The 15,752-nt window shown below is 40.5% G+C and overlaps 1 protein-coding gene across 2 annotated transcripts in view; it reads left to right on the top strand.

Moving 5' to 3' along the window:
* The window catches only part of MAML2 (mastermind like transcriptional coactivator 2), a 345,410-nt gene extending 330,020 nt beyond the window's left edge, over positions 1–15,390 (top strand). The window contains exons 3-5 of one of the 2 annotated variants that reach the window (XM_041730680.1): positions 201–404; positions 6,571–6,685; positions 10,896–15,390. In XM_041730680.1, coding sequence (XP_041586614.1) covers positions 201–404; positions 6,571–6,685; positions 10,896–11,914 — 1,338 coding nt within the window. In that variant the 3' untranslated portion in view covers positions 11,915–15,390. The remainder of the gene's footprint in view (positions 1–200; positions 405–6,570; positions 6,686–10,895) is intronic. The other variant, XM_041730681.1, reaches the window with a different exon arrangement.
* The last annotated feature ends 362 nt before the right edge of the window (positions 15,391–15,752 follow it).

The raw sequence follows: 15,752 nt of genomic DNA, 5'->3' as shown, positions 1-15,752 counted from the left end.
CAGCTGCTTTGGTTGCTGTAATGTGCATTTATTCCTCCTACATTTAAAAAGCAATTCTCTGATCTTCAACCCATTTAACCATGTTTGATCTTAACAAGATGAAAAAATGTTTGGAATCTAAGCTTATGATCTTTGTGCTACATTTTTCTTCTTTTAATTCACAGTAGCTTCCCCCCACCCCACCCCTTTCTCTTCTTTAGGATCAACACTCTGTGGTAGGCCAGAACACAGGCCCCAGTCCAAGTCCCAACCCCTGCTCAAATCCAAACACCGGAAGTGGTTACATGAACTCCCAGCAATCACTGTTGAATCAGCAGTTGATGGGAAAGAAACAGACTCTACAGAGGCAGATCATGGAGCAGAAGCAACACCTTCTCCTCCAGCAGCAGATGCTGGTTGATGCGGTAAAACTTTCTCCTCATTTCTACTGCATGTTCCTATTGGCCTACCAGTGGGAATTCATTATTTCCCCTTTCTGTTCACTGCCCTTTGATCCATGCCTACTGAGGTGATAGCAACAAGAGTGTCTTGGCTGGAAGTGAAGCTAATTGTATACCTAAGTTAAAGCACTGCAGGAAAACAAAACAAAACAAAACAACCACCTACTTGATTTACCAGCTGCTGGACAGTTGGAATGCATGGCACCCCACCTACCCGGCCCTGCCCAGCCCAGGAATGTTAAGAACCACCAACATAGGCATTTGAATCAGGCAAAAGGAGACATTTTTGTGCTGCAGCCCTGATGGGCAGAAATAGTGGACAGAACTTAAATCAGCTGGAATCTAAACTGACTTTAGAGATAAAAGGAATTTCAACAACTGTTGTATAAAGCCAGCATGGAGTTTCAAAACTTAAGATTTGGCATTCCAAAATAAAGCATCTCAGAATGAAGGATGTTTGTAAAGAACATTGAAGAGATAGTTCCAGCTTTGGCCATAGTTAAATGATCTTAAAGAAAGGAAAGGTGGTTATTTCACCAGCAGGACTCAGGCATCAGCCCTGCCTCACTGTTCATCTGCTCTCTCGTCCATGTCCTGGGACATACACTCAGGCCCTGGTCCAAGCACTTCCTGCCTCCAAACACGAAGCCTCCTCTCCAAGTTTCATTCTCTCCCTTCAGATGATTTGGCCCAAATGAAAAAAAGGGTGGGGGCAGAGTTAGTCATCTCCAGGTTGAGGTTCCATAGAGGCAAGGTACCCAAAAATGTGAAAAACAAATTTAAAAATTTTGGTGCTTAAAGAGCTTTGACATAAAAGTCTGAAATCTAGGCTGTGATAAGTGCTATAATTCATTCAGTAAATATTAACTGATTTACAGTGAGAAAACAGCTATAAATAAGATAGACCCAGTCTCTGTCCTTAAGGAGCTCAGAGCTCACAGGGATGTCAAATAAATAGGCAATTGTAAGGCATGTGATTAAATGCTAGAAATGGTCTCAGAGAGGAAGTTATGTCTACTGAAGATCTGAAATGTGATGGGGGAGAGAGGAGGCGGGTGTTCAGGCCAGAAGAACCAGCAGATTCAAAGACTCAGAGACAGTAACGTACACTACATATGATGTAGTATATGGAGGTAGAGGATAAGGAAGTAATAGGCAAGGAGGCCAGAGAGGAGAGGCCAGTGGAAAGAGCTTGATAAATTACATCGTCTTAAAAACCGATGGAGAGGACTTAAAGGATTTTAAACAAGGAAACACCAGACTCAGATTTGCATTACAACAAAGTATGAACACAGTAAGGGAAAATGTAATGGAAGAAAGATAAAATCAGCCCGGGGAGATTAAAGAGTCTCCCAGAAAAGGTAAAATTTGACTTTGACTTTGACCTTGAACACCGTAGGATTCTGATGGATAGAGTAAGTAAGGTCCTCCATTCCAGGTGAAGAGGGGTAAGACAACAAAAGTTATAGCCCAGAGGTATATTTGTTTGTGGGTTTGAGATTATATTCTGAAATATTTGATACACAATGAAAAGTGTAAATAGTAACATAATCATTATTTTTAAGGAATGACAAATGGAATAACTTTGGAGTCTAGAGCAGGTGAAAAATAGTGAGAAATGAATAAGGAATAGAAAGCAACAAATTTACGGGTGACCTGGAGTACTGCCCTAAGGTATAGGTGGAGGAGTGCCACTAACAGGATCACAAAGTGACACAACCAATTTCTTCTAAAAGTTATGTGTAAGTTATGAAGACTCTAGCTGTCCCACCAATCCCCTCTTCTTTTGATCTTCACCAACCAAATAGCTCAGAAACAAGGGCAGTAGGAGAGAAAAACATACAATCCAAGATTCGGCACACTCTCATTATTCCCATCAGTACTTCTAGTGTGCTGAATTATAACATGCAGAGGTTGAATTTCTGGATTTTTCAGTTCTGATTAAAAGGCAAGGAAACCTGCCAGGAGGGTCGAGTCCTGGCAGTGGCCTAACTCTCATTGGGCCCCAGTTGAGTCACCACTGGGACAGGTGCAAAGGGCAGTGGCATAAGCTGTGAGAGGTGAATGAGAATGGAATTGCTGTTTTTGTGATTTTTATAAACCATTCACATTTCTCTTTGTTTGGACACCATTGAGAGTGTCTGTGCTTTTTAGCATATCCAGGAAGAAACAGTCTTTGATATGGCTTTACATTAGCATATGCTTTGTAGTCATTTCCAGTCAGTTGGCAAGGCCAGAAAGGCGCCTAAATAGAGACATTTTCTCATGAAAGTGCGTTATCCTTACTCCCACCAATGAAGCACAACAGGAGATGAGTAGTATGTAACACTGTGGGCATCATAATAACCAACACATTTTGTGCACCTTCTGTGTGCCAGGCACCATGCCAAGCTTTCACAGAGGTAAAGGATTAGTCCTTACAATTGGAGTACTAGGAAGGTCCTAGAAGTATCTACAGTTCACATTTTGAGATGGCAAAACTGAAGCAGGACAGGTCAGTCAACAGAGATTACTTCTTTTTTTTTAAATATTTTATTTATTTATTCATGAGAGACAGAGAGAGAGAGAGGGGCAGAGACACAGGCAGAGGGAGAAGCAGGCTCCATGCACGAAGCCCGATGTGGGACTCGATCCCAGGACCCCAGGGTCACACCTTGAGCCAAAGGCAGACGCTCAACCACTGAGCCACCCAGGCGTCCCAGAGATTACTTCTTCTTTTTTTTTTTTTTTAATTTTTATTTATTTATGATAGTCACACACAGAGAGAGAGAGAGAGAGGAAGAGACACAGGCAGAGGGAGAAGCAGGCTCCATGCACCGGAAGCCCGACGTGGGATTCGATCCCGGGTCTCCAGGATCGCGCCCTGGGCCAAAGGCAGGCGCCAAACCGCTGCGCCACCCAGGGATCCCCCAGAGATTACTTCTATTATAGGTTTTCAGGTCCAAGTGATCGGGTTGAATTATTGGGTCCAAGATCATATAACATTAGCTGATAAGTTAAATTTCAGGTTGCACAGTAGTCTCAGGGATGGCCTGTGAGATTACACTTACACAGAATGGGAGTGTCATCCTCTTGCATAGAATGGGAATGGGAGCAATCTGCTTTCCATGTTGGAGTCTGGTCTTTGCTATTCCTCAGACTCAAGTGACAGCATGGCAGTTCCATGATAGTCCATAGGCAAGGCCATTGAATGTAATTCATCTGTGAACAAGTAGTTCAAGAAACTAAAGTTTCTAGAGATGTATTGTTAACTCTTTGGACAACCTAATTTAGCCTTCAGGGAAATAAAGTCAGTAAGTAGATTAAATATATATAAAAATAAGTTCAGATTTGAGATCTAGTCTTTAATCAGGAACCAAGGGCCTGATGCTGTCTTCTGTGTGTGCGTGTGTGTGAAGAGAGAGAGAGAGAGACACACACACACACACACACACACGCACATATTCACAAACCCTGTTTTCTGCAATATAAACAGCAGAGGGACGCCTGGGTGGCTCAGAGGTTGAGCGTCTGTCTTTGGCTCAGGGCGTGATCCTGGAGTTCCAGGTTTGACTCCCACATCGGGCTCCCTGGAGGGAGCCTACTTCTCCCTCTGCCTGTGTTTCTGCCTCTCTCTCTCTGTCTCTCGTGAATAAATAAACAAAATTTTAAAGTATATATATATGTATATATAAACAGCAGAAACACCTAGTTACATAAGAAAAAATGATAGATGTTTTTGAAAAAGAGAAGAATTCAGAAGGTCCCGTGCTTGGCAAAAAAATCAAAACTGTCAGCTTGCACAATAGTTTACAACAGGAATGGTTGAACATCACCACATTTGGGTTCATGGAACATCTCAAGCTGTTTCTGAAACATTTAGGGTTTGGGCAAAACCATAAAGACTTTCACCAACCACTTTTTTCCTTAATTTGTCAACCCATATTTAAAAGAAATGTAATCCATATGTTTCTGATTCATTTACACTTAGCTCATCAAAATTGTGTTTTACATGAATTACTTGATGGCCCAAAACCCCTGCGAGTTTTTCAATTTTTTTTTTCTTAGAAACAAGAATTTGAACTTGGTTTGTTGTTTTAAGGGCATTTTTTTTTCTTCATAGTAGATTTGTTCAAGTTAGAAAGCTCAGGAAATTGAGAAATACATGATTTAAGTGGGATCTGAGGTAGCCAGTGCACATTTGACATCCATCTAATTTATCCATCTATCTTTACAAAGTTTTCTATTTATTGACTTTTCTAGAATTATATTGTTCTCTGTCTACCTGTGTCAGTTATGTTTATCTTTGAAAATGGAGGTTGCTTTGGGGTGCATACAAAGTTGCAGTAAAGCAATTCTAAAAACTTCCTGACCCATACTGAGAAATAAAAAAGTAGTCCCTAACTTCCAGAACTGATTGGACACTCACAGCCAGGCCATTTGGTTTTTGTCAGACATAAACAATCTTATAGAATACCAACTTCAGATGGGATTACTCTGAGACCATGATAAAATGAGATAAAATAAAGCCACTTCATAATTTTATCTAAATACAGATACAGGGATCCCTGGGTGGTGCAGCGGTTTAGCGCCTGCCTTTGGCCCAGGGTGCGATCCTGGGGACCCGGGATCGAGTCCCACATCGGGCTTCCGGTGCATGGAGCCTGCTTCTGCCTCTGCCTGTGTCTCTGCCTCTCTCTCTCTCTCTCACTGTGTGCCTATCATAAATAAATTAAATTAAATTAAAAAATTAAAAAAAATAAATAAATACAGATACAAGGTCACTCTGTAACCCACAAAATACCAAGCCTCCCTTTTGCTAAATGAGCAACAGCTACTGCTTGACTCAATGATGGAATCAACCTCACTTTGACAGTTTACAATCTGGAACAATCAAGGAACAATCTTGCTTCCTTGGACCCTCCCTATATCACCCAATCAGCACCCAAATCCTATGATAGGTTCTTTCTAATGCTATAGTACTGAGATACCCCGTGGTCCTCCATGATGTCTCCTTTACTTCAATGAGTAATAAACCCAGTATGTGTGTTCCTGGCGACCTTTGGCTAAAGGCATTGACAATATAAAAAGAACGTACCTATTTCCTCTTTTAGATCCCAAACTGGCTTACTCTAGAGGACTAAAGGTGGCTGATTCCAGAAGGAAGAAAAGAAGGAGGCCTGGGAGACTTCTGTGCTTTGGGAATGGGGCACAGAGAAACAAAAAAGCAAGTGTTGTATTGTGTGGCAGGGAAAGAGCCAGAGTCTTTGACTTAGGATTCGTTTCTGTTCCACCACTCTGTTCTTTGGCGAGTTACTTGGCCTAAGGAAGCTTCTATTTCTTCATCTATTAAGTAGGAATAATCACACCTATCGTCATGGGTTGTTTGAGATGGGGAAAATGAGGTAATATGCATATAATGCCCCTACCAGTCCCTGATAGGTTATCTCCTGATATCTCCTCCTAGGTAGGGTTACCAGATTTAACAAATAAAAATACAGAATTCCCAAGTGTCCTGTATTTTCTTTGGCAACGCTACTCCTATTCCTTCCACACTCTGTGGGACCAGAATTAAATCATAGGTACCAAAGCATATCAGGTGTGCTGCAAAATAGAACTAGAAACACCATCTCAAAAAATCACAGGAATTGGAGCAGCCCGGGTGGCTCAGCAATTTAGTGCTACCTTCAGCCCAGGACATGATCCTGTAGACCCAGGATCTAGTCCCACGTCAGGCTCCCTGCATGGAGTCTGCTTCTCCCTCTGCCTGTGTCTCTGCCTCTCTCTCTCTCTCTCTCTCTCTCTGTGTGTCTCTCATGAATGAATGAATAAATAAATAAAATCTTAAAAAAAAATCACAGGAATTTAGCTCTCACTGAAATCTAATTGCAAAATAAAATAAGATTAGCTCCTAGACTCAAAACACATGCTGAGAGTTAAAGAGTGGTAAAAATTATACTTCCAGGCAGGAAATTCATTGAAATTGAAAAGACCGGTCTCTGAAGTAAGACTAGTATAGTAAATAAAGTCCATGATTTGCAACTATTGCTATAAAATTGTTCTCACCGTCTTTTTAAAATGACAGTCTATAAATGTTTACAAGTGGGTAAGTGAGCATGCCACTTAATATGTTTTCATTTGTGTTTTCCAGGAGAAAATAGCTCCACAGGATCAGATAAATAGACATTTGACAAGGCCACCCCCAGATTACAAAGACCAAAGAAGAAGCGCGGGCAGTATGCAGCCGACTGCTGCTCAGTATTCTGGTGAGTGTTCTTAAAAATCAGTAAAAATCATAACTGCAGAAGAAAAAAACTTCAGTTTTTAACATTTCCTCCTCTCCCTGCCTCATATGGAAATGTCACATCTTTCTTAAATCTTGCACTAGTTTCCATTTAACTTTCAGATCAAGACTGAAGTTGAGTGTTTTTAGTCCTTTCTTGCTGATTCTTGTCCTCTCTCTATTCACATTCACATATTTTACTGCCCTCCAAATTACCTCTGAGAGCTCAAGAGAGTTTAAATTTTTTCTAACTTCTTAGTTTGACCATTCTTCTCCCAGCAAGGTATCCTGACTCAAATCATGTAAGGTAAGCAGACATTCTTCCCTCTTGGAATTTGCATTAAGCCCAATCTTCTTGTCTCCACTTTTGGGCTTATAAGAGACAGATAGTCCTGACACCAAGATATCATTGGAAAGCAAATGACATCTTTATGAAGTCTCTCAAAAACTCACAGGTTGACTGCATTTAAGATCCAAAGTAAAGCTTTTTAGTAGGTCACTCAACATTACATGGGTAGTAGGCATTACCTCTAAAATCTCTCTCCTCCTACTCTCTGAACCCTAAAGGAACTTCTCCCAGACCTAACCTATACTGTCCCTGCCTTCTGTTTAGTACCTTTCTGCACTTTCTCATGTAAATTAAGTTTATCCTCTATTTTTCCAAGTTCTCCCTGATTTATCTGTTACCTTCATCCATCCACAAAGCCATACAGAAGAGCCTCTAAAAAAAGGAAGGGCTAGGAGTATTCCCGTTTTTATTTTTATTTTTAAAAATTTATTTATGATAGGAATACAGTGAGAGAGAGGCAGAGACACAGGCAGAGGGAGAAGCAGGCTCCATGCACCAGGAGCCTGATGTGGGATTCGATCCTGGATCTCCAGGATCGCGCCCTGGGCCAAAGGCAGGCGCCAAACCGCTGCGCCACCCAGGGATCCCTATTCCTGTTTTAAAAATATTTTCTGGTCCTGTTGTGCTTAGCTATAACTATGTTGTTCTAATGTATTTAAACTCTTTCAAATGTACTGGACTGCCTCTCGCCAATAAAATTAGGAATGGGATGTATACATTCCACTCTCTAAGATTACTTTGTCTCAGGCCGAAAATTGGATTCTCTATTTGATTCTGTCCTCAACATGGCTGAAAGACAAGGTGGAGGTTCATTTGGAACATGGTTCTTGCACCATGGCCTATCAGTAGGTTTAGGGGAGGCTAGGAGCCCTTTGAAATATTATACAAAATTCACAGTGGATGTTTGGGCTTTTCTTTCCCATTCATAGAAAAGAATCTCAAGGATAGCAGTCTCAGGCTGATGTTATGGCTGTACTGTGTTGTCAGGGATCCAGGCTTCTTTTGTCTTTCTGCTCCACCTTCTTTAACATGCACCTTCCACCCTAAAGGTTGCCTTGTGACCACCACACTGCCATCCTTCACATCAGTATTCCAGATAGAATGGCAAAAGAGGGGAAAAGGAGAATGTCTTCCCAAATGAGTCAGAATCTCTTTTCAAAGTAGGTTTCTTGAGGGGCGCCTGGGTGGCTCGATTGGTAAAGCATCTGCCTTCAGCTCAGGTCATGATCACAGGTCATGATCCCAGACATTCCTCCCTCTTGGAATTTGCATTAAGCCCAATCCTCTTGTCACCACTTTTGGGCTCATAAGAGACAAATTAAGACCCGCATCAGGCTCCCTGCTCAGCAGGGAACCTGCTTCTCCCTCTCCCTCTGCTGCTCCCCCTGCTTGTGAGCCCTCTCTCTCTCAAATACCTAAAGTCTTTTTTAAAAAATAGATTTCTTAGACTCACACCTAATAACTTCTACCTTTAGCTGGAATTTATTCATGTGGACCCCTCCATCACTGAGGAAGTTTGGGAAATGTGATTTTTCAGCTGGGCACATTGTTGCAAAATCAGGGGCCCATTTCTAAGGCAGACAGGGAGGATGGCTACTTCATAGGCACTGGCAAGCCACTTTCACAGTGCAAATGGGGATCTTCTTAAGGGAGGGATCCTTGGCAACCAATTGCTGCCCCAAGTGGGTAAGAGCCACTACTCGAGAGCATCATACTTCCCATGTCTTCTGAGGATGAAATAAGCAACAAGCACAGCACAAACTTTTTTTTATCATTTTTTACTTTAATCTCAGTGCAGTAATGATCACCTTGTCCAGATGTTAATATCAGGAATGATGTATGAAAAGCACATGGTACAATTTTTACCACCTATTAGGAATGTTCAAATATGAACTGATAGATATCCATGATCTTTATGGAAATTCTCTCTACTGTGGTTGTTTAAAACTATTTGCTCTCTTCATAAACCTACTCAGGGCATATTGTCAAAACAGAGGGTACCTAGAGCGAATGACTTTTTAAAACCTCTAAATTTTTTCTCGTAGCTGTTTCATAGTGTCCATTCCCTTATGGTGAAACCTTTAGATCCCAAGATGGTGTTGCTTACCATCATCAGCTGTGTGTCAATTCCCTACCATTCAAGCATCTCCTGTGTGACTCTGATCCCTCTTTATCAAACTCTTACTACCCTACTGGTGCAGGGGTCTGTGCTCAGTCTGGACATACAAGGAGATACAAGAGACTGCTCTTGCCTTCTATGGGTATGTAGTGGGAGGCATTTAAAAACAGATAGCAAGGATTTCAGTCTATCAGGCTGTGTGCCATGCTAGCTCTCCCCAAGCCAGGGGGGGTTCCCTAGGGCTACAACTACAGCCATGTTCTTCTCATGCAGAGCTGTTCTGATGTTTCTATGTGTGTCTAATTCTTGTTTCTTAGTACTTCTGATTCTCTGAGATTCCCTGTATCTGTGCAGGGAGAGTACTTTGAAAGAAGACCTTTTTCCAAATTATATATTTGCGTATCTAATTTACTCATTCATTCGATATTAATTGAATACCTACTTTGCACCATCCACTAAGAGAATACGACAGTGAACAAATGAAGCAAAAATATTTTCCCCTATGGAACTTATTAATCTACTGGACGCTTATTTTTATCTTTCTGGTATTCCATTTTGCTTCTCAAGATGTCTTCCCATGATGACTTTCACCTGCCCAAATCAGGAAGATTTTAAAGTGCTGATTAATTGCTATTTGATATGGTGAGCCTCCCTATTTGGCAGCCTATGATTGATGGTTCCACTTTGAGGTTCCATGGATTTCCCAATACAAAAGCAAAGTGCTAAATGAAAACATCAAAGAGCAAATCCTGCTGGAAAGAGCAGTCTGGAATATCAGGCAAAGCTCAGTGAGGGGCTTAGACCTTGGCCTGGGCTTTGAAGAAAAAGTAGGGCTTGGCCAGTTAAGAAGGGCATCATATGATAGGGAAATAGCATGAATAAATGTGGCTCATGGTAACGATGCAATAGTAACTAAACCTCTTGGAGTAGAGGGTTTTCCACATAGAAATCATCACTGGAGCATGGACACTTTGAGTTCCAGATGTTTAAAGAGATGGGAATTTACCCTTCAGACCTTTGGGGGCCACGCATGGAAGCCCCTTGAATAGGGGTGATGCGGATGAATAACTGGACATGATTTTCAAGGCCATAGGTTTGGAATATTAATCTAGTAGCCATGTATAGGATTCATCCACACTTTTTTATTTGGACACGGGGTAACCAGTAGCATGGATTTCACGACAGCTGGTTCATCAAAATTGTAGTCTTCAGTCTTGAAACAGAGTAAAGGTAATTCAAAATGAAAGAAAGAGGGGCACCTGGGTGGGTCAGTGGTTGAGCATCTGCCTTTGGCTCAGGTCATGATTCCAGAGTCCTGGGATCAAGTCCTGCATCAGGCTCCCTGCATGGAGCCTGCTTCTCCCTCTGCCTGTGTCTCTGCCTCTCTCTGTGTCTCTTATGAATAAATAAATAAAATCTTTTTTAAAAAAGAAAGATTAACTATCATGACTCCAGAAGAGAAAGAAAGTAAAACCTAAAAACTAGATCCATTTTATTGTAGCCTTCTTTCTATGACATGTAGACTCTTGACTAAGGGTTGACCTAGATGATACTTCTTTCCAGAAGCTGTCTTACTTCTTTTATATAAAATGCTGTGATGATTATTTCTCTTTATTTGTTCTTACACCTGCAAACAGCTTCAGAACTGATAAGTTATTGCAAATTGCTCTAAAAGAGGAGATAACCTATGGCTGTAAACTAATATAAATATCTTCTTTTTCTTAGGTGGCTCATCAACAGTAAGTTTAAACTCCAATCAGGCTTTGGCAAACCCAGTTTCCACACATACCATTTTGACTCCGAACTCCAGCCTCCTGTCTACTTCCCATGGGACAAGAGTACCATCATTACCCACAGCAGTTCAGAATATGGGGATGTATGGAAATCTGCCTTGCAGCCAACCTGGTACATACAGCGTCACTTCAGGAGTCAACCAGTTGACCCAACAGAGAAACCCAAACCAACTGATAGCAAATCAAAACAACCCTCTGATGCCACGGCCCCCTACCTTAGGAGCAAGTAATAATAATAGTGTGGCCACTTTTGGAGCAGGACCTGTTAGCAATTCACAACAATTAAGACCAAATTTAACCCATAGCATGGCAAGCTCTGTGCCAGCACAGAGAACATCAAATGTGATGATCACATCCAGCACAACAGCACCAAACTGGGCCTCTCAAGAAGCAACCACCAAACAACAGGAAGCTCTGAAGTCCACGGCAGTCCGCTTCCCCACAGGTACACCTGCAGCCTATACTCCAAACCAGTCACTGCAACAGGCAGTAGGCAGCCAGCAGTTTCCCCAGAGGGCAGTGGCTCCCTCTAATCAGTTAACACCAGCAGTGCAAATGAGACCCATGAACCAAATGAGCCAGACATTAAATGAACAAACCATGGGTCCACTCAGAAGTCTAAATCTCAGACCCAATCAGCTAAGCACACAAATGTTGCCTAATTTGAACCAGTCAGGAACAGGGTTGAGCCAGTCGAGGACAGGCATGAGCCAGCCGCCATCCCTGACCTCGAGCAATTTTCCTTCACCCAACCAAAGTTCCAGGGCTTTTCAAGGAACTGACCATGGCAGTGACTTAGCTTTTGACTTTCTCAACCAGCAAACTGATAACATGGGCCCTGCCCTCAATAGTGACGCTGATTTCATTGATTCTTTATTGAAGACAGAGCCTGGTAACGATGACTGGATGAAAGACATCAATCTTGATGAAATCTTGGGAAACAATTCCTAAAGAAGAACAGGGAGACAGTTAACAAACTCCACGCACTAAAAAGCAGTATTTTACAAGGACCCTGGAAAGGCCAAACTCTTGACTTCTGTTGGACCGCGTGAAGATGCCTTGGCTTAAATGTGGAAGCAGAAAACTGTAGTGCTTGGTTCACATGCTTGTTTTAAATCTCAAACCTGAAAGTAAAATATTGGGATCACTTTTCCCCCATCTAAACTCCAGGACACAGTATCCAGTTTACCCAAACAGAACTGATGTTGATGTGTAATTAGTTATGTAAAATAGGCTTCCCAAGCTCCTTTCCTCCCTGAGAGAAAAGTGATAGAGATTGTAGCTTGTTAAACCCCATGTCATCCGGAGGCACTAATTCCAAACAACAAGCAACAAATTCCTGAATTTGCTCTAACAGAAATAACTGTGGTTTTTATCTTCCCACTCTATCTTTTCATTTAGTTTTACTGAAACTTCCAGGGTAAGCTGAAATGTTGTAAGTTTGTTTGGAGGAACCAAACAGTCTCCTAAGTAGAGGAAAGCCAGAGAAACTAGAGACATCCAGTGGATCATAGAATTTCTCCCCCAGATTCACCTCTCACTTTGTCAGTTTTCCCCCATATGCCATACTTTAGCAACATGCTGTGTCTAGTGAGGAAACAAGATAGCAGAGCTATCCAATTTTATTTGGGCTTCCACAACCAGTTTCTGAATCCATTTCCAAGTCTTAGATACAATCACAAATTGTCCTAATCATACTGAAATATTAGGGCATACTTGTCCACATCAGATTTTACTATTTAAAAAAGAAAACATCCCACTGGACGTTGCTACGAGGGAGATTTATCCAGGCACAAATAACTTGGGGTGTTGCTTATTGCAATGATGCCTGCTGGTTAGTTCCCATGCTGAGTGAAGTAGAGGCTTGTCTTCCCTGCTTCCCTTGATGGCCAGAGATTGACTTGTAAGAAAACTGAGGTAAAAAAAGGTATCTTGTTTGGATTGGAGATAAGAAACAGAAGATCAGGACAAGAAATGGTGGGTATGGTTGGGTACAAATCTGTTTCATAGGGTTTGAAGGAAAGCATAATTGAGAGAGAAAACAATCTGTCCCAACTGGGGCATATTTGGGAAATCAGCTAAATAGAACGTGATCTATTCCAGTAGCAATGGATTCATTCTTTGCTCCCTGATGTGATATATCTTTAGCACATTCTAGATGGACACTGCATATCAGCTTCTCGCCTTCAGGGCTGAGCACTGTATCAAAGAAAGAGTTTCCCTTGAGTCACATCACCGCAGTGCCCACACACAGATCAGCTGTAAAATGGGGAGGACGTGTGCTGATTTGGAAGGGATACAAAGCATCACTATCATTTTCCTCATTACGGAAGAACCTAGGTTATCTTCAGCCTTTTTAGTTGTATGCCCACAGATTCAATTATCAAATGTAATTTAACTGAACTTGTTTAAGAACTCTTTAAATGTCTGTTCTAAAAAGATGATATTTTGAGAGTTCTGCAAAGCCCTCTCAATCTTTAAAACGTCTAGAAGCACTCTCTTTCTTTTACATAATACCAACGTCACTGGCCCAGAATCTTTCCTGTGCTAGGTTGTAAATATGAATAAATTACTTGTTTTGTAAACTTTTGTAAAGAATATTTTGGTAGAAAGACTTAAAACATATTCTTTGGGTTATATTTATACATATGTGAAATAAATATACTATCAAAAGGTTATATTTTATACAAAAAGTAAATTGTTACCTTTTGTATGCTAATATACAAAGTTTTGTATAATATGATGGTTTATTTTTAGCTCTACACTTACACAGTAAGAGGTCAAGTGGGAACTTTTGAAAACTATCAAGAGGCTTGTTAGACAAATTTATATTCTGAAACCTCAATAAGAAAGCATTCCAGGTTTCAATTTTTTTTCCACTCCCAAATTATTTTTTAAACCCATAGTTCTTGTGTCTTATTTGATTATACTGCTGTGCACATTGTATTGGTTATTGTTGCATGTGGTCTACTGTGTGTTTTCCCATTTTATAAAACAGTGTTTCTCCATGCAAAAAAGGAAAAAAAATGTACATATAAACACTTTTATTTTATGACTCCTTCATGTTACTGTATATATTTGCCAGCACTTCCTAGTTACACTCTTGTGATTCAGCTTATTTTTATCCTAACATAAATAGTATGTTTTGTAGTAGCTATCAAATTTAAGAGATAAAGCAATCAGAATGTTTGGATTTTCTTCTATCTTAATGTGAATTTCATAATTAATGTCTATTTATTCAGCTATTCATTAAAATACAGGATTCTTTGGGAAAAAATGGTGTAGTCTATAGTTTCTGTTTTGGGGCAGCCTGTTACCAAAGATGACATAATTTTCCTGAAAGCTGAGATAATGACAATTTGATAGACAGAATGTAGCCAAAACTTTAAGATTTACAACATAAAAGCTATTGGAATCCAATCTCCCATTTATAGAGATACTGGACTACTTAATTGTTGGCATTGTTTATCATTCTGACATATTATACAGGAGGTAGAAGTCCTTTTTCTTTTTCTTTTTTTTTTTTTATTCAAAGGCTAGAAAGCAGTTTAGGCAAATAAGTCATTCTTGGCTTTGTGTTAAGCCCAATGAAGATAAATAACCTTGCTCTAAGTGAACGCACTAATATTACTTGCATTACTGTAACTGTACCCATAACTGTAAAGATTTTAAGTTGTAAAACAAGTATTTTGTATTGTATGTAATTTCACGTGTTAAAAAATAGTTCTTAAAACTTCAGAAGTGGTTCTCTTTTATGAAAACAGACTTTCAGTCACTGACAATATTGTTGCTATTATCACAGGAAGTTCTGAGAACTACTAATAGTGATGGGCAGATTGATTCTCTGGGAAGCTTCTCCTACTAGTAAAATGCTGTCTTGTCTCCTGTTCTTGAGTTCACTTAGAAGGTTTGTATTAAAATCCTATATATATGCACAGCACTACTACTGAATAAACACTCTCTAGTGCTCAGGCATGGTGGGCCTTTGCCTGGGCGACTGTTTGGGCCAGTCTGAGTGAACTGGGGGCCAGGTAAACACAGCTCACTGAGCCTATTTACACATTCCTTCTTGAGAGTCAAAGAGGTTAAAAAAAAGATGGGAGGAGGCAATGGGAGCACTTCTCACCAAATGTTCTTGCTCCCTTGTTGAAATATGTTGCTGGGGTTTCATTGTCCCTTCCCCCTCTGCCAGAAAGATGTGTGGCATTATCCTTTTTATTCATGTTACTAATGGAGCAATAATAAAATTGACATTTTATATGGTCGCTGTCACTGACTCTGGAAAGTTCAATAGTAAACAAATGAAAACATTGATAAAAATAAATAAAATACAAACAAATTAAGAGGAAGAACTGTGCAATTCTAAAATTACCTATGAATCCTGGTGTGTACCCATGGAAATAGACTTGAGAGAAGAGATGAGAGAATAAAAGTACGAATAACCCAGGAGCTCCACTTCTTCCCACCCTGTGGTTGCGAGAGGCAGTTCAAATTCTTAAACATTTTATCTATTTACATTTTTTTTAATTAATTTTTATTGGTGTTCAATTTACCAACATACAGAAAAACACCCAGTGCTCATCCCGTCAAGTGTCCACCTCAGTGCCCGTCACCCATTCCCCTCCAACACCCGCCCTCCTCCCCTTCCACCACCCCTAGTTCATTTCCCCGAGTTAGGAGTCTTTATGTTCTGTCTCCCTTCCTGATATTTCCCAACATTTCTTCTCCCTTCCTTTATATTCCCTTTCACCATTATTCATATTCCCCAAATGAATGAGAACATACACTG

Source organism: Vulpes lagopus, chromosome 15, assembly GCF_018345385.1.
Source record: "Vulpes lagopus strain Blue_001 chromosome 15, ASM1834538v1, whole genome shotgun sequence".
Lineage (NCBI taxonomy): Eukaryota > Metazoa > Chordata > Mammalia > Carnivora > Canidae > Vulpes > Vulpes lagopus.
The sequence above is the reverse complement of the archived record's forward strand: the minus strand, read 5'-3'. Positions and strand labels throughout refer to the sequence as shown.